Source organism: Gossypium arboreum, chromosome 7, assembly GCF_025698485.1.
Source record: "Gossypium arboreum isolate Shixiya-1 chromosome 7, ASM2569848v2, whole genome shotgun sequence".
NCBI lineage: Eukaryota > Viridiplantae > Streptophyta > Magnoliopsida > Malvales > Malvaceae > Gossypium > Gossypium arboreum.
The window spans coordinates 102266379-102294151 of NC_069076.1; the positions used below are offsets into that span (position 1 = coordinate 102266379).

General features: G+C 32.6%; 4 protein-coding genes across 5 annotated transcripts in view; 3 read left to right on the forward strand and 1 right to left on the reverse strand.

The window, feature by feature from the left end:
- The first annotated feature begins 6011 nt into the window (after positions 1 to 6011).
- On the forward strand, positions 6012 to 7102 carry LOC108466796 (uncharacterized). The gene has a single exon (XM_017767163.2). The coding sequence runs from the start codon at positions 6164 to 6166 to the stop codon at positions 6707 to 6709; it is 546 nt and encodes a 181-aa protein (XP_017622652.1). The 5' UTR covers positions 6012 to 6163; the 3' UTR covers positions 6710 to 7102.
- A 3932-nt stretch (positions 7103 to 11034) lies between these two features.
- Positions 11035 to 14686, forward strand: LOC108478383 (uncharacterized). Its single transcript, XM_017781184.2, has 5 exons — positions 11035 to 11881; positions 13444 to 13500; positions 13623 to 13685; positions 13773 to 13841; positions 13926 to 14686. Exons 1-5 carry the CDS (start codon positions 11534 to 11536, stop codon positions 14184 to 14186), a joined length of 798 nt encoding a protein of 265 aa, XP_017636673.1. The 5' UTR covers positions 11035 to 11533; the 3' UTR covers positions 14187 to 14686.
- Positions 14687 to 17548: 2862 nt separating this feature from the next.
- LOC108480567 (aberrant root formation protein 4) lies at positions 17549 to 22093 on the reverse strand. Of its 2 annotated transcripts, XM_017783713.2 has the most exons (15): positions 21828 to 22093; positions 21163 to 21443; positions 20892 to 21065; positions 20639 to 20788; positions 20497 to 20569; positions 20222 to 20397; positions 20066 to 20125; positions 19808 to 19943; positions 19608 to 19667; positions 19251 to 19516; positions 19094 to 19165; positions 18884 to 18961; positions 18590 to 18796; positions 18376 to 18427; positions 17549 to 17955 (listed from the first exon to the last, which is right to left on the reverse strand). In XM_017783713.2, exons 2-15 carry the CDS (start codon positions 21247 to 21249, stop codon positions 17735 to 17737), a joined length of 1812 nt encoding a protein of 603 aa, XP_017639202.1. In that variant the 5' UTR covers positions 21250 to 21443; positions 21828 to 22093; the 3' UTR covers positions 17549 to 17734. The 2 variants fall into 2 exon arrangements, with proteins under 2 accessions (XP_017639202.1, XP_017639131.1); XM_017783642.2 differs by lacking the exon at positions 21828 to 22093 and having other exon boundaries at positions 21163 to 21817.
- Positions 22094 to 23877: 1784 nt separating this feature from the next.
- Positions 23878 to 27773, forward strand: part of LOC108455028 (trafficking protein particle complex II-specific subunit 120 homolog) — a 6611-nt gene continuing 2715 nt past the window's right edge. Inside the window, exons 1-8 of the mRNA XM_017753654.2 lie at positions 23878 to 24521; positions 24707 to 24910; positions 25024 to 25206; positions 25751 to 25860; positions 26085 to 26144; positions 26456 to 26744; positions 26896 to 27188; positions 27419 to 27773. The exon at positions 27419 to 27773 is cut by the window's right edge and continues 523 nt beyond it. Of these exons, the coding sequence (XP_017609143.1) occupies positions 24111 to 24521; positions 24707 to 24910; positions 25024 to 25206; positions 25751 to 25860; positions 26085 to 26144; positions 26456 to 26744; positions 26896 to 27188; positions 27419 to 27773 (1905 nt within the window). The 5' untranslated portion in view covers positions 23878 to 24110. The remainder of the gene's footprint in view (positions 24522 to 24706; positions 24911 to 25023; positions 25207 to 25750; positions 25861 to 26084; positions 26145 to 26455; positions 26745 to 26895; positions 27189 to 27418) is intronic.

Genomic DNA, 27773 nt, shown 5'->3' on the forward strand with positions numbered 1-27773 from the left:
TCAACACTCAAGGATGCTAACTTCCATTTAAATTTTCATTGAAATATTTTCGAATTATGTTATACATTTAAAAAAAAAACAATTATACATAACTTGACACCAAAAGATATCGAGTTCAGGGTTAAATGTTACCTCCAGCCTTTCAAAATTAACTTAAATTTTAAAAATTCAACTATAAATGTCGGGGTATACTATAATCATATAATAATTACAACCATTACAATGGGACACGAATAACTTGACAACGTTGACATCCTCACTAAATTTAACACCAATAAATATCAAATCATTAAAAAGAAATACTCTAAGAAATAACTTTTTATAAACTTATTGTTTATCATAAAAAATTACTAATAAATTATCATAACATAATAAGACATGTAGGACATTCCTAGAAAAGTAAAAAAGAATATTTATGGACCTACTTTATAATAAAGGGAGTTTTGCTAAAATACATTGAGGTTTAACTTTATGGTATTGTTAATAGATTCTCAAGGTATGATGATGACTTTTTAACTTTTTAATTTCTTGGGAGCCCACAAGTTTATGAATATTAAATCTAGAAGCATGAATCATGTGGTAGGTTAAATTATTTATTTTTTGATAAATTAAAATAACAGGATAAAGTCCAAATAATAAATACAATTAGTGCGATTCGAACTCAGATAACACTTAAGACAGTAAACACCCTTAATTATCAAACTATCATACAAAGTTCGAAAACCCACAAAATTTTTACTTTAGCATGATTAATATTATATAATTGATTTGATGACATATCAACATTTTATCTGAAAAGACCACAAATTTAAAATAAGTCAATTCTTAATTTTAAATTTGTAGGAATTAATCCGCATTGGGGACTGCCAAGAAAATTAAACATTTTAGTCTCAATTTTCCCCCCTAAGTGGGACATTGTTTGCCTCATTTTAACTTGCGGGATAAGTAAATAATTTAGCCAGCATTTATTATATGTAAGAATAAAAAAGAATAAATACTAAAACTATACACTAACTATGATTTAATGTGTAATTGTATATATTTGATTAAATTTATGTAAATTATTAATACAATTATGGATATAACATCATTTTATGTTTATATATTGTATGTATAAATAATTATATTTATCCAATACAAATATAAATTAATGTATTTATTTCATTAAATGTGTATGATTAAATCAAAATTAAAGTTTCAACTATACATTTAAACTACAATTAGAGTTTCACGCGTATAATTACACCAAATTAAAGTTCATGTATATAATTGCACATTAAATTAAAATTTATATATAATTTTAAGATTTATCTCAATAAAAATAAATCCAAATTTAAAATATTGATTAAAGTTTTTTTGGAAATCACACGAATTTTCTTACTATTGTAACGATAAATTAGAAATAATCCTTATATTATATACTTATGGGAAAATGATAACATTTTATTCTCGACAATGAAAATTTTCGTTACAATCCTTATTTTTATTTATAATTCTTTCAAATCTGTAAATCAAGGAAAAATCATTTTAATACACATATTTTTTTATTGATGTAAGAACAATAATGCTAATTTAGTGAAGATTCAATCAATGTTATACTTAGGTGAAAATTTTAAATTGTATTAAAAAATTATAAAGTTTTGAAGGCTTAAGTGGATGGGCCATCTTTAACAGTAGACACCAACCAGAAGCTCTGTTAACATTCAACTTTGGAAGTCCAATTTCCAGAAAAGTAGGCCCAAAGAGATGAGGGAATTTCATTTTAAGTAGAAAAAATTCAGTGGATCATATAATACTAACAAAATAGAATCAGTGCAATACAATGTGAATCCAAATGAGGATATGATCAAAAAGCTCTCATTTTCCTTGGTGTTTCTCCTACTGTAAGCCCTTCCCCTACTTCTCTCCCTCCTCCACTACTCTTCTTTGGGTTCAATGACACAAAAGTTGAACCAAGCATGTCATTAGCATACTCAAACCATGGAAGGATTATCAACTGTTGGTTTCCAAAAAAGGGTTTCAACTTCTAAAGTTGAAAGGGTACCCTTCTTGCTGTATTTTTTCAAGTAATTCCTTTTGAAATGTTTGGCTTTAGCTTCGAAATCTAGGAAAGTATAGTACTCCCCACTTTGCCATAGCGGTTTCTGAACAGGTCGGGGCTTTTTGGGGCAAAACCCGATACGTTGTTGACGAGTAGTGAATGTGGGTGTTGGCTTCAAATCGGAGCTTGCATTAGCTTCAGCACAAACCAAAAGGGAACGATTGGGGTTCCCAATTGCTGTCTTTTTAGATGTAGGTGGTACTGGCTGTATGATTTTGCTGATTCCATACTGGGAAGCCTCTTTTTCGATCTTGAAACTCTGCTAAAGTAGGCCTGTACTCTGGAAACTAAAGGCATGGATTTCAGCAGTGAAAACGCTTCTTGACTTTGCTCTAATGAATGATGACTTGAACAAGCCATGAAAAAAAAATTGTGGGTAAGGTTTAGGTAATCATTGAAAAAAATTCATATTGTAAAAAAAAAGCTCAGAAAAAAAAAAACAAAAAAAATAGTTTTGAAGATTATTCTAAGCTTCCATTTTCTTTGTTTTTACACTCTGAAAATTGGGTTTTCTTTGCTTTTCTTTTCCTCTGTTTTTTTTCTTTTGGCAAATTACAGAGTAAAAGAGTAAAAAATATTAAAATGTTTATTTTATGAATAACAAAGGAAGGGGTAGAGACAAACTAGGGGGGAATTGGATGGGTTTTATTCTGGGTTTGGAAGAAAGTTATGAAAATGACAGTCTCTTCTTCTTCTTCTTCCCTCTAACTGACCGGTTAACAAGGAGTTGATTGGGTGACTGTTTTTAACATGGTGATGACATGTGTCAATACTTTTTATTTAAAAGGTATGCATTTAAAAAAGTATAAAAAAATTGAACCGTCTATCTAGCTTAGTGATGACATGTCATGTCAAACCAAATGAAAGATTAAAAAGTTAAAATAATTATTTTAAAATATGAAAATCATTATGTGTCATCGTTTTTTAGTGAACCCTAATTTTACATGATGAGTTCACTTTTTAAAAAATTATATTTTGTAAATAATATGAAAAATAAACTTAAGATATAAATAACAACAATAATAAAAATATTAGATTGAATTAGTATCACAATTCAATTAGACACTAGCTTAATTGAGAAATTATAAAAATAATTTTTCGTAATTATATTAAGTTATATTATTCAAAGTATTTTATTTTATTTTATTTTATATTTTAACAAAAATTAATAAAAAAGCAGACTATGGGAGTTTAATTTATATCAATTGAATTAGTAAAATTTAAATTTATTTCTCAATCAAAGCTTCATTTTAATATTTTACATACGTTTTTCTTTCAATATGCACAAATTACTACCTTTATTAGTTATATATCTATACTTACTACTATTTAAGTCATTGATTGAATTAGTGTCACGAGTCAATCGAGTACCAACTCGATTAGAGAAATTATGAAAATATTCTCTCATAATTAAAATAAATTATATTATTCGAGAATACTTTAATCTTTTTATTTTAACAAAAATTAATAAAATTTTACATGTTTTAAGATTTGAATTCACGCTAATTGAATTTGTAAAATTTAAATTTATCACTCAATCAAATGCTCATTTTAATTTTTTATATGATTTTATTTTAGTTTTATTATACATACTTTATTATTTTTATATTTATTATATATGTTTCATATGTTATTAATAATTAATTTAAAATAATATATTTTATTATTTATTATGTATTATTTTTAAATATATATACCTAAATTTTTAATTCGTAATTTTCATACACAACTTAATTTGAAAGCTTCCAATTAGGGGCGTCCCTACAAATTCTGTGATTCCAAGCAGTTTGGCAAATTATGAGAGCCCCCTCATCCCCCGTTCAATTCAAGTCGGCTTATCGACCAGCGCATACGTCTACGTCATTCTTATTTGTCTACTTATCATATTCCTCCACCTGTCCTGCATTACATATTTTCCTCTTCCACCAACCTCCTCACTTTTTCAACCAATTTACAAAACCTACTCTCACTCTCACCTTCCATTAACCTTCCCATACGTGGCTTATAATTACAAGACCAAAATTTAACTTTTTAAAACTCGTGACGGTACCGCCCAGGCCAGCCGTTACATATTTTTTGATTTTCCCTTTTTTTTTAAAATTAATTGTAAAAGAAAAAAAGACGTGGTCGCTTTTTATTTTTTCGAATTTTCGGAGCTTTTATACTAATTTAATTTTACATTTTACTTCATTTTTTACGTCAATAATTTATTTTAATTTTTTAATAAATGATGATTACACCAAATTATTTCGAAAGTAAATAAATATTTGCTAAATTGACTACAAATTGAGATTTTAAATTTTAATTTAATATTAAATTTATAAATCCACTTAGACATTCTTAAGGTAATTAAAACCATTCAAGATGGTCATTTGTTAAATTATTTTTCAGCTCTGTTACGAAGAATATACACAAAACTATAAAATATACAACATTGGAGGATAAAACATATTTCAAAAGAGAAAAATTAAGTTGCTGATCGTATTGCAAAGATGGCAACAATGAGATGCACTGATTTATAAGTATTTGAAGCCATTCCTGAAGATTTACCAACTAATCTTGCAATTGATAGACTTGTTAATTTTTAATTTTGTTAAATTAATTTAGTTAATACGTTTTCAAAAAAAAATCATGAGCCCACTATTTTATTAGTATTGAAAATCATTAACAAAATTGCAAAATATTCCTCTGTAAAAGATAAAATAATTTAATTATTATCAATTTTAAAACATGTATTTAAAGATAATTAATTATAATATTAATATTTTTATTCACACATCCTGCCTGCTGTTTATATATATTTGGAGTTAAAGTTTTTTTATATTTATATATTTTAAATTTTAACTTTTCTCAAATATGTTTTAGAATTAATCTTAAGTTGATAAAAATATAAATATTAGGTGTTTAACTTGCTATTATATTAATAAAAATATGTACAATTGATAGAAAATATTAATTGATGAGATTAATTATTTTAAATTGTTCACATTTGAAATTGATTCCAATTTCTTTAAAATCGACCAATTTATTCGATATTGAATTTGAGAGGGACTGAAGAAGTGTTTTTACCAATAAAATTAGCATACAAAATAGGAAACCTAAACCATGGGCAAATCTCAGGGCTTTTTGTAAATAAAGTGAAGAATAGGAATGAATTGATACGGTGGTGGATAATAATGGCACCAGTTGTTTGGATCCCACGTAATGGTCAAGAATGCACAACCCTGTTAAACCGAGCTTCTAGGTGGGCTCTTTCTTGCAATTACTACTTTCCACGCGCGGTGTTGACCGTGATTATTACACCCCCACAAATTTTTTATGTTAAGCCGTGCCAATTTCTTTCTTTGAAAAAGTACCGCAAATATTAAAGTACAAGTACAATGTATTTTGTATAAGAGTTTTATTGACAAAATAAAATAGTAGTACTAGTAAAAATATAATATTTTATATTTTATAAAATATATTATATTTAAAAATAAGATCATTTTACTGATTGAGTCTTAGTCTGATTTAAATTGACATTATTATTAGTACAAAAAATATAAATTTAAATACGTTAAAATATATTATTTTTTATTTTAAGGTTGTAAAATAATTATGCGTATAAAATTAACTTTATAATAATTATTAATCTCTCAAAATATATATTAATCATAAAATTATTTAATTTTTATAAACGAAAATTGAACCCTCAAGCGATACTCGTGGTTGAGGCCTAGTTAAAAATTTAAATATAATTTTTTTTTAAAAAGTGATATAAGTTGAAGGCTAATTTTAGATTTAAGCCAAAGTAGAAACTTGAGAAAGAGAAAGTCAATTGTAGACGGCTGTTGTTGAGAGTGTGAAATTGAAACCGCCATAGGCCGGGAGACACGTGGCCGCGTAATCAATTTACATTGGCTCCTCCTTAAAAGCCCTCCTTCCTTCCTAACCCTAACTCAGTTATATGTTCCATACATTTTCTCTCCCTTTAGTTATTCATTTTCTTGTCTCTTCTAATCTTTTATATTTCCTTTTTTTTTTAAGAAAAAAATTGTAAATCCTTCTTGCTGTTTTTCTGCCATGGGTGTTGCAGTTCTAAAACCAGAAGACTGTTTAAAGCTACCTAATCCCATGAAACAACCTCAAAACCCTTGGCATAGTCCTAATACCAACACTAACCGCACGAATCGTTCACAAGGGAACCGTAAGAAGCGTTCTCCCAACACCTCCCCTCCTTCTCGTCCCACCGTCGGTCGCCCCAAAGCTCCGGCCAAGAATCTCGTCATGGGTCAAGTCAAGATCCTCAAACGCGGCGAAGATCTTAAACAATCTAAGCCGGATAAGCATGTGAGGTTCGTAAAGGAAAACGTTGATGTAGATCTGGTTTCCACCGACTGTTTGGGTCCAGATCCCGGGTCCGTCCCGACCCAGATCCGACTCACCGAGTCAGAAAACAACGGAAGTAAGGTTCTCCCGGTCTCGTTCTACGCTGGGTCTGCCTTTATAACATCTCCCCCTCCAAGTTCTGTTCCGTTGCCTGCGTTTTTCACAAAGAAGATCGGGGTTGCTTTGAAGGATGACGTCGCTACGAGTGCCTTGAGGAGGATATTAAGGCTAGATTTGTAGCCACAACCAAAAAACAAATAACGGTGTGGGTGGTGATTGACTGAATTTGTTGTTAGATAGCTAATCTCTTGTTTGGGTTCTCTAATCTTCGATCGTCCCTTATTTTTTCAAGGGGATAGATCGAAGTAGCTAACTCAAAAAAATAGGTTTAGTTTTCCTAATTAAGTGTTCTTTTTACTGCTGTATAGCTTTGCAATTGTTTAGTTTAATATGAAACTGTCTACTGTCTAGTTCGTCCCTTTAGGGTTAATTTTAGTTTCGTTCTAAATTGTGTTTGTATTTAATCTAGTGTTAGTGTGGTAGATCAATCTTGTAATTGGGTTTGTGTATCCTCTTTGTTTATCAAGTATTATATATTAGAGAGTGAAGTTCTATATGTTTCGTAGCGTTAAATTCCGGTGTTCTATTATTTAGATGCCATGAAATAACAGGTTTCAGATGCCCAGGAGTGTTTATGATTTCAATTTTCAGATTGAACAGAAATGGAAATCCACTGGAAATGTAAGTGGAAAAGCTCTGATAGGTCCTAAAAGAAACTCTGCCTGATATAAGGTTTATTCCATTATAGATAATTGCTGGTCGTTGATAGAGGGAGGCGCCGTACGCCTCCGTCTTAGACTGGCTGCCTTTCTGGACCGGCATTGATCTTTGAAGTCGTATCTAAATTCCAAACTACATAGCGAAGAACAGAAGAAGGTCTAATTCAAAGTAATTTAACACCTTTGTTTAATAGTACATAGGTAAGAACAGTGTCTTGTCAGGTAAGGTAAAATTTATTAATTTTTTTTTTTAAAGTTAACAAGTCATTGGAAGTGAAGGAAATGGTAACCCTAATAAAAATTTAAAAAATAAATTATTAGCTGGTTTTTATTTTATAAGATTAAGAGCAAGTTGGTCGGAGAATTTTATTAACATAATTTTCACTTGAATTGATTATGGGTTGGGTTTAATTGGGTTTAACTTAAAATTTTAGGTTTGTTTTTTGAAGTTTAAAATTTGACTCAGAAAATGGGTTTAGAATTTTATTTAGGTCCAGCCCAGATAAGAATATTAAATTTAAATTTGACTTGATCTGTTCGCATTAAATTTTTTATATTATTTTTATATAAAAATTTAAAATTTTAATACATATATTAAAAATATTAAAATAAATATTTCTCAAAAATTTAAAATATATTAAAAAGTCTTCATTGCTTTTGAAATGGTAACAAAATTGATGATAAACAAGAACTCAATAATAAAAGTAAAATGATAGCAAAATAAACATTAGTGAGAAAATTTTAGGAGGTCAAAATTACTTGAATTTTGTCTAAATTCATTTTTTGAATTTATTTTACTCAATCCCTCGTACTTTTCGAAAGAGAATCGAACTTGGAAAGATGATTTATCTATGATCAGTTCTAATTTTCACATTGATAGTTTGTGCAAACAATAAATTATACATAAAATTTGCTAATACATGATATATACCTTTTATATATTATTTTTAAAACTTCAAATTTCAATGATATATATATATATATATATATAGGATTTAATAAATCTATTGCTTTAAAATATAAAAAAGAAGATATAGCAGCCCTGCAATTTGGGTTTTGCCTTTTCTTTGTTTTAAAGTAAAAAGTTTGGTTACTAAAATGTCAAAAAGGAGGTCCCACGTGAAGATAATTGAATATGTTGGGAATGGAGGAGTTAAGAATATAAACATCATCATGCTTTCATGTTTTGGCGGTTTTCGGCTTTTGCCAACCAAACCTCTACCCCTCTCTTGGGATTTTCACTTTCCATAACAATATCTCAATGTCTTGTTTTGTAAGCACTGAGATGAAGCATGCCCCAACCCCCTACCATGTCTTCTACAATCCTCCTCACATCTTGCTCTCATGCCTTTTACATCTTATATTCATTTCTGATCGAGTTTTTAAAGTGTTAATATCCTATTAATTATTTTTTTTGTTAATTTAAATGTTAAATATTAAATTGATTTTGATTTTGAGTATATTTAAAATATGTAGATTACTTATTTATGGGTTGAGCTACTTGCTCAATCGCGAAAGTCCACCTGAAATTTAGGAAAGTTTAGACAAAAGTATTAGGCCTGAAATACGGGTTGAGCAAAAAAATCAAATCCTTTTAAAATATGGGTCAGACTCGCACCTTGAATGTTCAAATCTGAGCTCGACTCAATCATTATTTTTGTAATATTTTATATTATGTATTTATAACACATAAAGAATAAGTTTATAGTTGTATATAATACGAATATAATGTAAATATTTAAAAAATGTTAAGATGACTATATATAAAATTTCAATAAATAAAAATAATAAAAATATAATTTCTATTTTTTTAAAAATATATGATATGAGCAAGCCTAAAATAAGCTTGGGTTAGCGGTTTACAAATAATAGGCAAGCTTGGACAATTTTTTTGTCATATTTTGAGTCGAATTGAGTTTAGACAAATATAAAATGTGTTGATATCATACCTACATTTGGATTGAACCCGATCCGTAAACACCTCTAATTTATACCTATTATATATATAATTTAGTTTTATCATTAAAAAATAGAAAGTGAACAAAAATGTAGGATTGATTGGTGACAAAATGGAAATTTAACTTCATCAAATTGGAAACTTGTAGCACAAGTTTATAAAGTCCTAGATAAATTTGGGAGAAGTCATGGGTTGGCTAGGAGCTTATAATTAGTTCCGATCAAGCTTGATAGTGGATACCCTCTGTAGACTGAATGATTGGATTTGATGAGAAATTTTAAAAAAGATTAAGGACTAAAATTAAATTATAAATTTTGAGAGTTTAAAATGTAATTTTATAATACATTAATATATAATTTCGTCATTTTTAAAAGTTAGTAAATAAAATTATTTTCATTGAACTTTCTCTTTACAAGATCATAATTTATATAAGGACTAAATAACCCTCGCTTAAAATTTTCCCCTGCTTAGTAGTTGAGTGTTTATTCCCTGGGTGAGTAAGGGTGTGTTCTCAGTAGAGTGGTTGCAAACAATTGTACAAAAGTATGGCTATAATAATCTTAAAGCGAGTTGGTATCATGATAATTATTTAGTAAATTTATTCTTGTGACATCGAATTGTGTAAATCACTTGTGTTCTTACTATGTTCTTTCTACATGTACCCATTACTTCTCTGGAATCATCTTACCTACAATTTCTCTTCACATTCAACACAAGTTTCATCGCATGTTACTTCCTTTAACTCTCTTTGCATTGAATTTTCTCAACTAGATGTTACTTTGATGGCTATAAAAACCATGCACTAATAGCTAAGTATTGTTTTACCCTTTCAATTCTTGTTTTTTTTTTTTTTTTTTAAATAAAAAGGGTTTATTGAAATTTTTGGATACGTCATAGACAAATTATTCTTACACCCTTCTAGCATGTACTCTAAATTTCATTTATTTATTTATTTCGATTCATTTTTACAACTGATTTATTATTTTTAAAAGATTAAATAAAAAAATTATTATTTGTAGAGAGATTAAAGTGTAATTTTATCTTTATTGATTAAAATTTTAAAAGGCCAAAATTTTTCATTTTAAGGAGTCGGGCCTTTTCAGCCCACTAATTTTGTCCTTATTTATAATTAGTGTAAAAATAACGGTGATAATAAAATTAAATAATATAACATAAGATAAAATGTAAGTTAAACACAACGCACCCTACTATCCATTTGAAACCATTCTCAATCTTTGGTTATTTTCAAAATTATAAAAAAAAATGAAATTTTATGCAACCTTTAGATATTTGTGTATTTCTTTTCTACCGTTGATATATTTCCATATATATAATAATTATCCTAATCATAAATCATGAAAAGAAAATCCTAAAAATAAATGAACAAATTCAAATAATACAGTTTCTCCAATAATGGAAAAGGCAGGCAAGCTACGAAATATGAAAGAATGGGCGGTCATTAAAAGCCAAAATTACAATCGAAATCGGACAGTGCTACATGGCATCTTTGGACCCTCCGCCCCATTTGTTTCATCTAGAAAAATGGTTAATTGTAGCATGCGTCCTTTAAGTAAAATTTTAAATCAAATCAAAACATTTAATCTTTATATCCACAGAATCATTCTAATCAAATTCTTCCTTTAATTTAATCATTAAAGCATCAAATACTAGTTCAGATGTAACGTAAATAATTTGAATTAATCTCATGAAAGATCTTAAAACCTTAGGGTAAATCTTTTTGGGGTTTTATTTTCACATAAATAAAAAATAAAATTTAATAATAAAATGGCGTAAAATGGACTCATAAATTAAGGAGTATAAGTGAAATTAATCCAAAAGAAAAATATAAGAAAAAAAAGATGAGAGTCAGAGTGTCAGACCCACTGCCACACACATAGCTCCCTTTTTCTCACATCTATCTCGCGTTCTCGTCCGACCCTTCTCAGTCCAAGTGAGAGAGAGAGAAAATATAGGTTGATTATATATATAAATCGAATAAACTGGAATCAATCTACACACCACAAAAACAAACACTTACGATTTTCTTTTGATTTAAAAAAAAAAAAACCCAAAGAACGAGCAAAAAAGAGCAAAGAAAAAGCGTCCCTTCTCTATATAACATTGTTCACATCCATCTCCTTCACTCTCTCTTTTTTAACTTTTTTCTTTTCTCTGCCAAATTCTTCGCCAGCCTTCCCCCCCCCCCCCCCATATTTTCTCTCTTTCTATCTTGTAAACCCAATTCTTTTTTCTTCAAATCTATCGCTTTATCAAAATTTGGGTCTCTTTTTTTTTTTCGCTTTTTGTTATCGTTTGCCGGTGGGGGTTATGACGATGATGGTGAAAGATGAGTGGATTCGGGCGGCGATCACGGACGATAACGTGGTGGTGGAGCTGTTAGTAAGGCTGAAGCAAGCGCAGGCCGCTCCACCGGCTCCGAAATCTGCTTTGCCTGCACTTAGATGGGGGATACGTCAGCCGAGGTCTAGACCCATGTTGTTGCGTTGCGACGCTAAGAGAGACGGGGATTTCAACGTCAGTGCTAGAGGTAGCCCCACCACGCCTCTTTGTTGGAGCGGTGGTAGTGGCGACGCCTCTCCTTCTGCCGCCGACGGCTTTGAAGAGACCAGTAAACACGTCATCCGCTCTCCACCTGTTGCATCTTCCAGATCCAAGGTTTTCTTCTCACTTATTCTCTTGTTTTCTTCACTTTCTCTGCTCTTCCATATTCTGGGTTGACGGAAATGTCCCCGCCTGGCATACCAAATTACGTATCACCACCATTGTTTTCGAGTTCGATGAAGCGGTGTCTTCGGCCATGGCTTTTCGTCTCATGGTTCTTATGAAATGACCATCAAACCCATTTTTAATCTCCTTATCTTCTCAATATTTCTTTTCGCGTTTTCCCGATTGCATGGATTTATGGATTCCCAGCTGACGAAACTGCCCATCTGAGAACTCACCGAGTTCACTCAGATCTGCGCTTATTTTACGTTCCTCTTCTTCTTCAAACTCTTCAGTTTCGGATCGATCCCTCCGGTCATCGGTTTAACGGGATTGTTATAACTGTAATAATAAACAACATTAAAAATAGCAGTGTCAAATTCTTTCTGTTATGGACTAAAAAGCCCTGGTGTTTTAAAGGTTTTTAACATGTTTTTTCCACGCGAGGACGGTTATCTTTTCATTTTCACCATTTCGTTCTTATCGCCTCTTTATCGGTACCCTGTCCCTGTTTTGGATTTTTACTGTATCACCCTTTTAAACCGCATCCCTTTTTTTACCAGATCAGACATTTTCAGTAAAGGACAATTCCGTCAGCAGCGAAAATATTTATTCCAGTCCCCGCCGTAAAGAGCCAGGGAAATTCCTTGTAGAGGGATTTCCTTAAGAGGGGGGGCATTTTGGTCATGATAAAAATGTATTGATGAGTGGAGTGGGGTCCATTGATCCAACGAAGGAAGGAGCGTTGTCTTTGTTGGTCTCTGTTTTGGGTTTCAATGACAATGTTATGTTCATGGAGAGAGATTATTATCAAGTGTGACGCGGGTGTCATCGAATTAGGTGGACTCATCACCTTCTTTGACTGTACTCGTGTATTCTCATAATCTTTCTTCTAAGGATATATATTAAGCGTTGGGGTCCCACGTTTACCTAACTTTCCTTGATCGTGGATCGGATGGATTATGGACCGTTCGATTTGGGATAATTAATTAATTAAAAGAAACTAGGTATTTATTTGAATCTAAAGAGTGATGGGGTCGTTTTTTTTTTAATTATCACACGAACCAATAACCTGGAATTGTAAGCATATGATTACAAGGCAAGTGACTCAATAGGAGCCGGCCATGTCAGAAAGGGTTGTGTTGAATGAAGTCACGTGCCACTAATCTTACTAAGTAATGTCTTAGATTAGATTCTTCATGTGCTTAATATAACGTGGCGTGTCATTACTGGTTTGTTGTCCTTTGTCATTAACTACTCTGGATTTGCCAGCTGTCGTAACTGAAGCACCCTTCTAAGGTTGTGACTTTGAGAGTGTCGTCTCATTTTTCTCTCTCTTATTTTACTATTTTAAAAAAATAAATCGATTAAGCTAGAGTCAAAGATTAAGATTTTTGAATTCAGCTCGACAATGATGAAGTTAAATTTAAAATCTTTTTCTAGCTGAATTCGATAAGTTTAGGCAAATTTGGATGATGTCGATGCATGCTTAAAGAATTGATGGAATTTTGCAGGGCACTGCTTCTAGTGAGTCCAATAGAACAAGTACCAAGAGGTCAAGAAGAAAGAAGGTAATAAAACTAGTTGATTTCTTTTGTTGCATGATTTTCCTGGGAAAAATGTTTCTAAGATGAAGATACTTGGGTTGTTGGGATTTTTTGAGTTGAGCAATTTTATTGTCATATTCTTTCAGACCTTTGCTGAACTTAAGGAGGAAGAGAATCTTCTTTTGAAGGAAAGGGTTCATTTGGAAAAGGTGTGTTTGAGGAAGTTCTTTAATTTGATCAATGTATTCTTGGCTGCAATTAGTTTAGCTTACTGTCATTTTCCATTCATTCAACAGGAGATAGCATCAACACGTGCGACTTGTAACGAGCATCGAGCCACAAATGAGAACTTGAAAAGAATTAGGGTTAGTTGAATATACATAATTTATTGTTTAGAGGCGTTGTTATTTTTCCCCTCTGTTTGATGTCAATTTCACTTTGTATTTCAGCTTGATTTGAACATGGACACTGTCAAGAACTCTAGTTTAATTGCTGATGAATCTGAGAAAGTACCTTGTCTGAGAGTACCATCCTCTTCTGACTCAACCTTGCCACCGGAAGCCCTTGATGATGATCGTAAACCGTCATTAGGTTCATGCAATGTGGGCAAGGTTAATAGTAGCGAGAAGAGTGTTTTTATGCTACCCGATCTGAATATGACGCCTGCTGAAGATGATTCCTGTCCGGCAAAGTTATACTGGACTAGCTGAAAAGAGAAGAGTGGATTACATTCAGATTAGAATAGGAGTTGATGGAGAAGTAGTGAGACCGGGCAAGGAGCCGTTTGCTCAGGTGACTATAATATTGGAACCCAGGCTAAGCAAAGATTTTGAGTTGCATCATAAACCTGATGAGATAGGGGATGGAGTTGATGTATAAATTAGATGTGATTCTTTGTAGGTATGAAACCTGATGACATAGCCTCCTGGTCTGTGTAAGCTTTGTTTAATTAAAACTAATTTTATAATTTGGGTGGTGGCTGGGAAACCCCTTTTAGTTATTCATTTTTGAACTTCCATGCAATGTTACTATTTCTTATCCAGGATTTGTTTTTGTTTTATTAGGCAGTGGAATTTCTTAGATGGACAAATGGTATTATTATTTTTCGAGTTCTATGGGTACTTCCTTGGATGATCTAAACTCTTAACAGGCTGGGCCTGGATTTCTTATGGCTTAAGTAAAAGAGTTGTTATTAGCATGTTGGAAAAAATTTTGTTTCCATTAGCTTTGTATCCTCTTTGATTCCTGATCCTAGTGACAAAACACAAGGCGAAAGAAAAACGAAACCTCCGATCCTAGTAATTGGATTTCAGATCCAAAGCGACTCAATTGTCCCGGTGAAATAGCATGGCGAACGATTTTTACCGTTCTACGATGGTTAATTAGAGCTTCTAAAATCTGAAATCTTTCTGACGTGGGAATTTCTCCGGAACCCTCATGAGTACAAAAATAATTTATCCCAAGAAAAAGTAAATGTTTTAAATAGGGAGTGCCACTTGTTGAAAATTTAATTGAGGAGTACCACTTAGGATTATATATAATATATGTGGGAGTTGTGCTATAAATTAGTGAGGGTTTATATTGTTGATTAAACCTATCACCAATCACCAATCACGTTTTAAGCTTTTCTCTTTTTCAATCATTTTATTATAATGAGATCAGTTAATGTTAAAAATAGCCTAAAATAAAATCCAACTATTATAGAGTGAATGGTTATGTTCAAAATCACTTTATCTAATAACGTGCCTGCTCTACCATATTTTAGTGTTGGGGAGCCATGATTTATAATTCTAACTACTGTAGCCACACAGGTCCTTGGATTCCTCTTAACTTATAACCTTGAATGGTGTGAAAGACTCAAAAAATAAAAAATTATTATCGTCCAAGAGTCCGCCTACAAGAGCAGAAATACTATTGCCACCATCATATATCTTCCTGTTTAGCTAATCTAATGGTGCCAAACCAATTAAATTTAAAAGGTTAAGAACAAATTGTTGTAGTTATATAATTAATTCCACCAACTTTGATAATGATAGTTTAGCTTGAGGAATTTGCTCGCCACCTTGAGGAATTTATTCGTTAATAATTGACTGCAATTAATTTCTTTTTTCTAAATTAACATTTTCTTGAAAATCTTTAGAGAAGTGAAATGAGTTAAAATAGAACTCATCTGTACTCACGTCAAGGAGAGCTGGGGGCTTCTTTAAGCATCACCTTTTTTCCAGACATGGATGATGATGAAGCAGCCAAGATAAGCAGAAGAGCCAACTTGCAAAATCGCAACACTCAGCATAGATGACTAGTTTAATAAGCTTGCGTGAGTTCTTTTTAAATATGCTTTAATTCAAAATTTATCATATTTAGATCTTGTTCAAATTTATTTTGATACATGATTTATATAATTAATTCTAGTTTTAAATATTTTAGATGTATCATAATCATAAGCTTTCTTGAACTTCCAGCTTTAAAAAAATTATGTTACATCAAGATTCAAGTGCTTGATCTACCTATGTTATCACTGTAAGCAAACATTATAATCAGGGTTAACTTGTGAGATTCAAATCAAAGAAAAAGGGCAGAGTTTTTATCATTGTAAGCAAACATTATCCCCTCATCTACCTACTTTTGCTTGGTTAAAAATTAAACAAAGGCAGTCCAAAAAAACCCAACCAAGCAAACCAGAGCGAGTTGATGATGAAGCAGGATAAGCAGAAGAGACAACAAAACAAACAAAATAAAATAAAGCTTCAACACAAAACAGATAGAATGAAGAATGAGGAGAAGAATCAATATTTCACTGAAAACTGATCTGAAAAGTGTTTACAACTGGCTTTATATAGAAAGTGAAAGGAAGTAACTTCCTATTAACTAACAGATAAACGAACTAACCAACTGCATACTGACAAACACACTAATCAACAACCAATTAACTAACTATTGACCAGTCAACATCAGTCAAAGCAATATATTTCAAGATTCACTATGTTTTCCTCCTTCTGTTTGGGAAGAGCTTAGGTGCTCTTCCTGCGCTGATTCAGGTGAATTCTGCTGTGTTTGTGGAAGCTCAAACAAGGATAAATTCAATTGCCTATCGGAGTGTAGTCAATGTTCAATCAGAGTATTTTACTCATCTCACGTTTGTGCTTGACTTGGTAAATTATCATTCTCTAACTCTGTTTTCATGATACACAGGTTATTCTGCTGAAACTATGGTTGATGATCAAAGTGTAGTCGTTGGTAAGGAATTATGTAACTTGCAATGTAAAGATCTCGGGCTGTCAAGAACTGCTGTTTGGAAAATGGATGTGCAGAATAGTTTAAACAATATTCAAAACTCCCCTTGCTCTGTTAGCAAGGTAAATGTGTACAAGTGTAACAGGAGTGCTTGATCCATCTGTAGAATAACGGGTTCATATGGTTTGTGGGCTCTGGACTCCGGGAACTCGTTGCCCAAATGTCAACACCATGAGTGCTTTTGATGTACCTGGTGTTTCTCGTGGAAAAGAAAATGTGGTAAGTTTAATGATTAAGCAAATATAGAATGCCCTGAACAGGCCTGAACTTGCAAATTTGACGTGTATCTTTGGTCATGCATGTCCCATGGAAGAGGTTCTTGCGTACCTTTTCATCCAAAGATGATTTTGTGCGAGGATTATGTGATATACAGCATTCTCTTCTTGAATCATCAACTCTAGGAAAGGAAGGTGTGGATCTATTCATCCCAGCAGGCAAGATGTTTTTGAAGGTGCTGCATCATCATTTCCATCTGCTGCTCCCATGACGGGCAAGTAATAATGTTGAAGAATTTCCATGTGACTTGCGCATGTTTCCTGGTTTTCTCCTCTAGATTATATATTTTAATACTTCCTTTTCGAAAAACAGATCCTGATTTCGTCTTTTAGTTTGAATTACAAATTCAGCTTGATTCAGCTGTTTGAGTCCATCTGATTAAACTTATTTATCTAATAAAATAAAATTGAACTTCCCTGCTTTACTTGAAATTCAGTTATTTATGTCCAATTTGAGTGGGAGTAAGAATCTTAAATACTAATTTAAACCAAATTGAGTTGACTTTTTGGAGCTGTGAAAATATGTTTAATTGACCATGATCATTCATGGGTACAAGACAGATACTACACAACATCCCACATTGGAACAACAATATTACTGTATTAGCATTGCCTACTTCGATATAATGGCTTCAGATGTTGTGAGGAATTCCCCAATAAATGGCTTGAGCACCAAACACTCAAGCATGCTAGGCTAAATGTTTCAAATTCTCTTCAACGAGTTCAATACACCGATACAAAACCAACTCAATTGGATTCAGAGCACATACGGTGTCAACTGCGTGTTGATCAATATCATTCTTATTCGCTGCTGCAATGCCTCCCACAAGCATTCGTAGAGGTAGCAGCCATTCATTATATGCCTTCTGCAAATTGTTCTTGGACCGCAATCCAGTGTAGTTGGTTTTTCCTGTTCCATTTGCCACCAGTCAAAACATAAAAGAGCTATATTATGGAAACTCCAACAGCTTACACAGTAAATATCAAACCATAAAATGGACAAATCTTAAATCTTTTGACAGACTAGGATCTGAGTTTTGGAACCGAGAGCTATAAGAATAGCATTTATTGCAACAACAATCAGATTTCAGTGTTTAAATCATATAGCATTGCTAGCAGTTTGCTGATAAGATGGAGAAAGCTGCAATTAGTGAATGTGTAGTAATTATTTAAAAATCAAACTGCACGGCCACTACTCAAATGGCTACGTAAAGAGGCCAAACTTGGTAACATGGAGGTGCTATCTTAATACGAAGACAAGAAATGCACTACAAGCAAGAAGAGAAGCCTTAAGTTCTCAACTCCAATAAACCAGTAACTTATGCTTTACCTGCTGCCTCTGTCATTAATACAAATCTGTACAGGTTAAGGGCAGATAGAACCTACAGAACATCATAAGAAACTGTTAAAACACAGCAAATGCCAAGAGACAAAAGAAATAGCACAATCCAAGCAAGATAATAACACAAATAACCATTCAAATGCTCTAAGCAATATATATCAAATAATTTAAACATAAACAAGCAAAAGATGCAAAGAAATACAGCATCACTATTGTCAGGAAGGATTGGTGGTCCTCCTGTGTCAGGCCTCAAAACTGACTCAACCAATTCAAGGATGCTTGTACTCCAAAATAAAGTGCTTTGACAGGTTTTACTGTCAGCCTCTAAGGCTTCATTTTTCTGTGGTGATGTTCTCAGGATACGCTCTCTATGCATTTCCCCTCTAAAAAGATCAAGAAGAATTGCAACCTACATAGAATTATAGGAAACCAATTTAGTTAATATATCCTCAACTAGAATTACATCAAACTATAGAGCATGGACAATGGATTTTACCATAGAGGAAGAGTCACTATTTTTAATTAGAGCTTTTAAAATGTCAAATCTCTGAGAATTTGGAATATCACCCAAAACCTGATAGTTGTAACAAATCAGTAAGGATTTGTAGATACTGAAAATGTGAACTTGGTAAAATAATATATATTTCAATAATCGAAGATATTTATAATTGACTGATCAAGGAACTGTAATATATAAAAACCTCACCCTTTTAAGTGCTTCGAAGGCATTTTTCCTTAGCACTGTATCTGATGCATATATGATAATCATTGTAAGTGCCTGCAAGATTCATTTTGGCCATCAGACTGATAGAAAGCAAGAGAGTGTAAAAGGGATGTATAAAAACAAGAATGAATGAGACTACCTGCAAAGAAGAAAAAAGGCTAGTCATGTAAAGAGAGCAATCATTATGCTCTAACTTATTGGAGATATCTCCACTTGTCATATAAAGCAAGAAATCGACAGTGTATCTCTTAAATTCCCATGGAAGATCAATAGATGCAAATATGTGCTTTAACATGCCAACTGCTTGCCATCTTTTTGTCGGGTTATTTTGAAGTTCTGTCTTAATAGCACCAAAATCAAACTTTGCAGCTTGAGCAAATTCATCATGCTTTTGTGCCCAAACCACTGTATCAATAAACAAAAATCTATGCAGGTTAAAGAAACAGATCACATTTTCTATGGCTGAATGAAGAAATTTGTGCTGCAAAACACAAACCTGAAAGTGATGCACCAAGATAAACATGGGATGAAAAGCTCAAACAATCTTCTTCATCCTCTGTGCAACTCATGATTATGAATTAAATTATAAATGTTAGACATGTTGAGAACAAAAAAAGTTGGAGACCTCATGTAATCTAGTAATTGTTTAGAAAACAACAATAATGATGGATAAATATAGCAACTAATGAACTTTACCTCCAATAACAATGTGAGACATTGTGTCAACACTATATCCAGTTATCAAACCAAGGCCAGATATACCAGAATAAGGAAGGATGCTTGCCAGTCGCAATGCAAAGTGAAGATAATTACGGCTAACTGAAACCAATGCCTGCACATTATGGGGGTATTTTAAGAACAACCAGCATACATAAATCCCAAAAGTAAAATAAATGTTAATATGGATAATTAAACAACTAAATTAGAAGTTAGGTTCAACATAAAAGCACCGACCAAGATTTGCAAGACATATAGACCAAGTAGAGCTCGAAGCTTTTCATTTTCTCCATCTTCCTGTTATAAGGAATCACAAGGAATTATCTGATTCTAATTAGAGAATGAGGTCAATAATCTCAAAATTAGCCTACACTGAAGTCGAGCATCACATACCAATTTTCTACAAACTGTTTGTATAGAGTGAGCATTTACAACAATTCTCTCAAACAAAGTCTCCAGTTCTGTATCTTCATAGTCTGATTCAGTAGAAATGGCTTTGACAACTTTAACAACAACTGGCACTGCAACTTTAATTTGTTCAAAATGGCGCCTCTGAAGGGAAATAAACACTGAAACAATAAAATAACATTCATCAAATATTCAAAAATAATATTTCATAGAGTAACAAAGAACAAGTTTAAAATTTGAAGATGAACAAGGTTAATTACCATCTGAAAGTCCACTTATAAGAGGACAAACATATGTAGCAGCTTGAACTGTCTTATTTGGAGAATCTAATGCCTAATACATTAAAATTAAAAAATTAACAAATAGTTATGATTATCAATTACTAGAAAATAAATTACTGACCTCGCAAAGAATCGGAAGCATGTCACGAGGACTACATTTTTCTATAAATCGATGAATAATATTATCAGAAATCTCCAAACACTGAGGCGAAACTCCTGCAAATTTTGAAGCTGACTTTGGCAACTCAAAAGAAAGCGCATCAATATTCTCCTGAGCAAATAATCCATAGATTTTACAATTAAGCTTAACAAAAAAAAAAAAAAAGAGAGAAAAAGAAACTATTAATTATTAATTAATAAATACACTGATCGACCTGATTTACAGAAGGCGAGCACAAAAATTCATAAATTCCAGAAAGAATTTTGAATGCATTCTCCTTTGCACCTGGCTCTAGCTCTGAAATGGAAGCGTCTGACACGGAATCGAGAAAGTTGATGAGCTCTGATACTGAGGTTTGAGATTGACTAAAGTTTCCACCGCTTATCGACTACAAAAAGAAGTGCCAACATTAACCTTTTATCGGAAATGTAACTCTTTTGAGGTTGTTTAAAGGAGGAAAATGTGAGGCAGGCTTTATTGCTTACCTTGGAGCATGAAGTTAGCAGTTGATGGAGTTGAAGGAGAGTATTAGCAGAAGAAGATCCGTCGATCGGTGTCTTCTCCGCAGACATGGTATCTTCAAACGTCTCTGCTAAGAGACTCGCTGAGTTTGATTGCTACAAAAGCAAAGCCGTTGATGCTACTGGGCTCTGTTCTTCGTTACCCGGACTCGGCAATATAGGGTGCAGTACCCGAGTCGACACGATCCGACACGGGATATGGTTCAGATCCGGAAAAAACCAGCTGACACGGCGGTGGGTGAGAACTGAGATGAGAAGAGAAAGAAAAAAAAAACCTGATTTACAGAGACGAGAGAGAAGATACGAGTGATAGTAGGAGGAAGATGATGATCGAAGAAAGAGAGAAGTTTCAAATAAATGAATAATAAAAGGTAAACTACAAAAATGGTCACCAGACTATTAGTAAATTTCTTTTTGGGTCATTTAACTTTAAAAATTTACAAAATGGTCACTCGATTTATATTTTTGTTTTTTAGTCCAAAATCGTTCAAACCCTAACGGCTGCGGACGAGGCCGTCGATTTGAATTTTGACATGTATTTTGCAGTTTTGACACATAAAATTTCATGTTATTTTGAGACTAAAAATTAAACAAAAAAAAAAAAACAAAAAAAACCATGGCAGCTTCACCAGTTCTTTCTGTTTCTATCACCGGCGGCACCATCTAACCCTTTTCTTCCAGGACAGCTTCACTGATTCTTTTTTGGCTCTTCCGTTTTCCATTGCCCTCCTCAGCAAGGATTTGAGTTGAATCAATTGATGATCTCTCTTTCACATCTCCTCCTCAATTGTCATTCTTGTATGGTCGGAAGATAGGACTTGAACCTGTTAATTTGTCAGTCGATATAAATCGGTTAAACCGAGCTAAAAATATTAGTTGGACTAATGGTCTCTATTTTAATATTTATAAATTTTTAATAATTTTAAATATATAAAGAAAATAATGTTTTTGTCTTTTTTTTGCTACATGATAATTTTAATTGATATTTTTAAAAGAAAAATAAATTTAACAGATTAGCTAATAACAGAAATGTCAACTTCGAGAAAAATAGTTTAGGTAATATTTTTCACTAAAAATGTTTAGCTAATAAAATGAGAAAAAGTACATAGTTTAAGTATCATTTATGGGTTAAACCTTTTCTTTTTTAAAAAAATATAGTCTTAATGGTTTCACTAATTGTTTTACTAACATAGATTCTAACTTGGAAAAAATAGTTTAAATACCAGTTGGGATAAAAACAAACAATTTAGGTATCAAGATGGAAAAATGAGTATAGTTTAGTTATCAATTTGTGAGCTAATCATATAATATATACTAGAAATTTTATCACACATGTATGTAGGTGGAAATCACGTATTTAAAATATAGCAGTGTGTATAAAAATAAAAACGTATGGTTTGAAACTAATTAATAATAATACATTAAATATGTACAATATTAAAATGAAAAGAATTAGATTAAATTATGAGTAAAACGAAATTTAAATACAAAAATACATCAAATTTAAATTACTAAATGAATACAATTGTTCATAATGTTGTTATGATCAATCTCATGATGTTGTCTACTTAATTTGTGAGACTAATTTAATCAACAACATTATCGTATCCATGTGAAAATATGTATTTAAAATACATACGTGCTCAATCAACAATATTATCAATATATACAATTGATGAAGGTAATAAAATATGCTTAATACAATTAAAATATAAACATTTTATTAAAATAGAACTTTGGTTGAATGGTAAAGTTAGTTTTTTATTGCTATGTAAACAATATAGGTTTAATCTAATCACATATAAAATTTTTATTATTTTTAAATTAAAAGGTTAAAATACATTTGAATAATATGACTTATTTTAATTATGGAATGACACTTTTATAATTCTTATAATTGAATTGGTGTTTTGTTAACTCGTGACAATAATTCAATTTAGGGTTTAAATAAAATTGATGGAGATAATAAAATATTCATAATAAAATAAAATGTATAAAAAATTAAAATAAATGTTTGGTTAAGTTGTAAATATAATGTTTTAGCAATGTGATGGGTGTAGGTTCAAATATCTTTATATGCATATTTTTTATTATTTTTATACTGCTAATAAAATCTCGACTAAGTTAATTGGGCAATAATTAGATTAGAGAAATTATAAAACGACGGTCCATATTTAATATAAAATTATATTATATACGTATAGTGAAGTTTGAATACATGCCAAATGCATTAAAAACCTTTAAATTTATTACTCAACCAAAGTTTTATTTTAATTTAATTATACATTTTAATTTTATTATGCACGCTTCTTATCACCATCAACCGTATATCTATTTATACTTACAATTAATAAAATTATTTGCTGAGTTAATATCATGACTCAACCGAACACCACTTTAATTAGAAAAATTATAAAATAATCTTTCATGTTTAAAATAAGATATGTTATTCAAAATGTTTTAATCTTTTTATTGTTTAAAAATCAATAAAAATTACATACTATTATTCAATATGAATCGGACTACTAATTTTGTCATAAACTAAAGCTATATTTTAATATAATACTTACATTTTAATTGTGTTTTAAGTATGAAAATTTCACGAATAATGTGTAAAATAATTATTTTGAGCTTACAATAATTTTACTATTTTTAATGAATTATTATAATTATGCATATAATATATTACATATTGATATGTAGATGTAATATTAAGAGAAATTATCATTTTATGAGAATTGAGATTAAAAAATACAAAATAATTTAATGAACTCAACGAATCTCGAAATTACAATCCCATTTCCCAATCTGATTCTTACTCGGCCACTCACCCTCACTGGAACGATTGGAATGCTCCTAATCTGAAACGCCCAACTCCACTCTACTATCCCTACGCTCCGATCTCACAAAAAATGGAACCCGATGTAAGCATCGAGACCTCCTGCATGATCCGGATCGCCGTCCTTCCAATCGGCGATGTACCTTCTACTCTCCTTCGGGACTACCACTCCATGCTGCTGCGTCATTGCACCATCCCTCTCTCCACCATCAGCTCCTTCTACACGGAGCATCAGAAATCCCCTTTCGCTCACCAGCCTTGGGAAACCGGCTCGCTCCGGTTCAAGTTGGTGTTGGGCGGTGCGCCGCCCAGCCCATGGGAAGATTTCCAGCCTCATCGCAAGATCCTCGGCGTAATCGGCATCTGCCACTGTCCTTCCTCGCCAGATCTTGATCTCGTCATCGATCAATTCAATGCCGCCTGGAGAGGTTACTCTTCTGTTCTCGTTCAACGCTGCTTCGCCTTTTCTCCTGGCGATTCTCAAGTGAGTTATCTGAATTGGGGTTTTCGTTTACTTAATTATACCTTACACTTTTAAGTTGTAATTATTGGTAATTTGCTGAAGGAATGATGTGATTTGTGTTTCTCAAACCTTTCATTTTTCGTGAAAAACTAGAACAAAATCGAGCTGTTAGTGATTCCGTGGTCCATTTTTGTTTTCTGTTGCAGCTGGAAGACACTAAGAAGAGAGAAAACTTGGTTTTGTTTCCTCCTTCAGACCGTTCGGCGCAGGAACTTCACTTACAGACAATGATGCAGGATATCTCTGCTTCATTATTGATGGAATTCGAGAAGTGGGTTCTTCAAGCAGAATCAGCTGGAACTATTTTGAAGACGCCTTTGGATTCTCAAGCAACTCTTAGCTCTGAGGAGGTTTATGTTTAGGTGTCCTAGGCATTTGAATCTGTGCGTTTATATGTTGTTTGTTAGCATGACTTGGGAACTTTCTACTTAATGAGTTTGTTTTGATAAAAATAATAATGCAGGTGATCAAGGCCAAAAAACGGAGACTTGCTCGTGCACAGAAGACAATAGGGGATTACTGTTTGTTAGCAGGATCACCTGTCGATGCAAATGCTCATTATTCAACTGCGCTTGAACTCGCAAGGTTGACTGCTGACTACTTCTGGTATGCTGGGGCATTGGAGGGTAGCGTTTGTGCCTTATTGGTAATTGTGGCCTCTGAACCAAACTCATCTGCTATTTGCAATATTTCTATGAGCCCTTAAACATGATTGGCTTATTTAAAATTTATAGATGTGCATGAATAGAAACTAATGGATAAGGCCGGTTGCTCTGTTTCTGAAATTCATCATACAATTGTTTGCTCTCTCAAAAAAGTCACTATTAGGAAGTGTGTTTTCAAGTTCAGCTCCTACAATTTTTCAAAGAGGGATAAGTGAGGAATGTCTCTAAATTCTTTAAGTCAGTGTTGGTGCTGCGACTCATGTCCAGTGATCAGCTTTAGTTGTGGTTTATCATATTTGAATTGATGATGGTTTATTTCCCAATTGAGGGTTTATTGCATGTGTAGGGACCAATTTTTCATCCTTCAATGCTTCTCTATTTTTTATTTTTCACCAGGGCGGGTGGGGATGGGGTTCAGATGTGTTTGCATGTTAATGGCAAGTTTGCAGGTGATAATATAGAGCAAACATCTATGAATATGATTTCTTCTTCTACCATGTATTTATTTGTTTTTCTTGTCATCAGGTTGATCGAATGGGCCAGAAGGATATAGCTATAGAAGATGAGGTTAGGTATCGCTATAATAGTGTTATTGTGCATTATAGGAAATCCTTCATTCAAGAGAATGCTCAGAGGTACATGTCCATTTATTCCTCTCATTTCAGTTACAAATATTTCTAGAATGCTTGTTCTTTATGTTGTAGCCTTTTTATGATGTACCTTAACTTTTTTCAGTCTAATCTTATGAACTGCTGAAAAAAGTATTTAACTTATGAACATTTTTTTATTTTAAAAAAGTAAAGTTTTCTGTCCGTCTTTAACCTTTTGAATACTAACAGTTTTAATTTTTTAAATGCAGAGTTTCACCGCTTACCTTTGAACTGGAAGCTACTTTGAAATTGGCCAGGTTTCTATGCAGGTATATTTCAATGCTTAATGCCATTATCATCTCATCGGGCTTGCTTGTAAACAGAACGAGAACTAGTTTCCTCAATGCTTGTTACAATTATATTTTTCTATATATTGACAATTTGGATGTATCATTATCATTGTCCTCTTATTTACTCTTGTCTGTGGTGTTCCTTAAGAAGTCATAAGATAGAGGCACTTTTAAGTCTGATCCTGTCTAAATTCCTAGATCTTGTCATAGTTTCTAAGTTAAACTCTGTTTGAAATGCTTAAATGTTTTCTTAATGAAAAATTTTTGAACCTTTTTCTGGTTTATTATAGGAGAGAACTGGCTAAGGAGGTTGCAGAGTTGTTAACCAGTGCTGCTGATGGTGCAAAGTCTTTGATTGATGCGAGCGACAAACTCATATTATTTGTTGAAATAGCTCGTTTATTTGGTACTCTTGGTTATCAACGAAAAGCTGCCTTTTTCTCAAGGCAGGTAGCTCAGTTGTATCTACAACAAGAAAATAGATTTGCTGCTATTAGTGCCATGCAAGTGTTGGCAATGACCACGAAAGCATATCGTGTTCAGAGTAGAACATCCATCTCAAACCAGTCTTTTTCCAATGTGAGTATAGAAGAATGGAGGAAATTATGTAGCACACATTTTATATGTTAATTATAACATTTTATAAAGTTAACGCTGTCTAATTGAAATTGTTCTCTCTTTGTAAAGTGTCATATTATAACAACCTGTGCTACTGTTTCTTTTATTGAAGGAAACTGAAACAGGTCATGTTGATAGTGGAAAAATGCATCATCAATCAGTAGTTTCACTGTTTGAGTCTCAATGGAGCACCTTGCAGATGGTTGTGCTGAGAGAGATATTACTATCTGCTGTTCGTGCAGGAGATCCTCTTGCTGCCTGGAGTGCAGCAGCAAGGCTACTAAGATCTTATTACCCTCTAATCACACCTGCTGGGCAAAATGGCCTTGCTAGGGCGTTGACAAATTCAGCCGAAAGGTTGCCGTCAGGAACTCGATGTGCTGACCCTGCCTTACCCTTCATAAGGTCTGTCTCACTGCTTTAAAATCATCTAGATTTTGTAGGAGAAATTTATTTCCTTACTCTAGTTGTCAGTTCCTGGGATGCTATGTAGTCTCTTTAATTTTTGCTTAGGCATTTTGCATGGTTTCCCCTTCTGTCAAGATTTTCTTTTACTAAAATCAAAGAAACCGTTAACTACAACTTTCTTTAATACCTTGGTATTCCGAAATGTTCATGGTTGTATATAAATGCAGGTTATATTCATTTCCTCTTCATCCCTCGCAAATGGATATTGTAAAACGCAATCCAGCAAGAGAAGATTGGTGGGCAGGATCTGCTCCTTCAGGACCTTTTATCTATACTCCATTCAGCAAGGGAGAGTCAAATGATAATAGCAAGCAAGAGTTGATTTGGATTGTTGGTGAACCTGTCCAGGTCTTTGTGGAGTTAGCTAACCCTTGTGGGTTTGATTTAAGTGTTGATAGCATCTATCTCTCAGTGCAGTCAGGGAATTTTGATGCTTTTCCCCTTAGTGTGGATCTCCCACCTAATTCTTCCCAGGTGATCACATTGTCTGGAATCCCAACATCTATTGGGCCAGTGGTGATT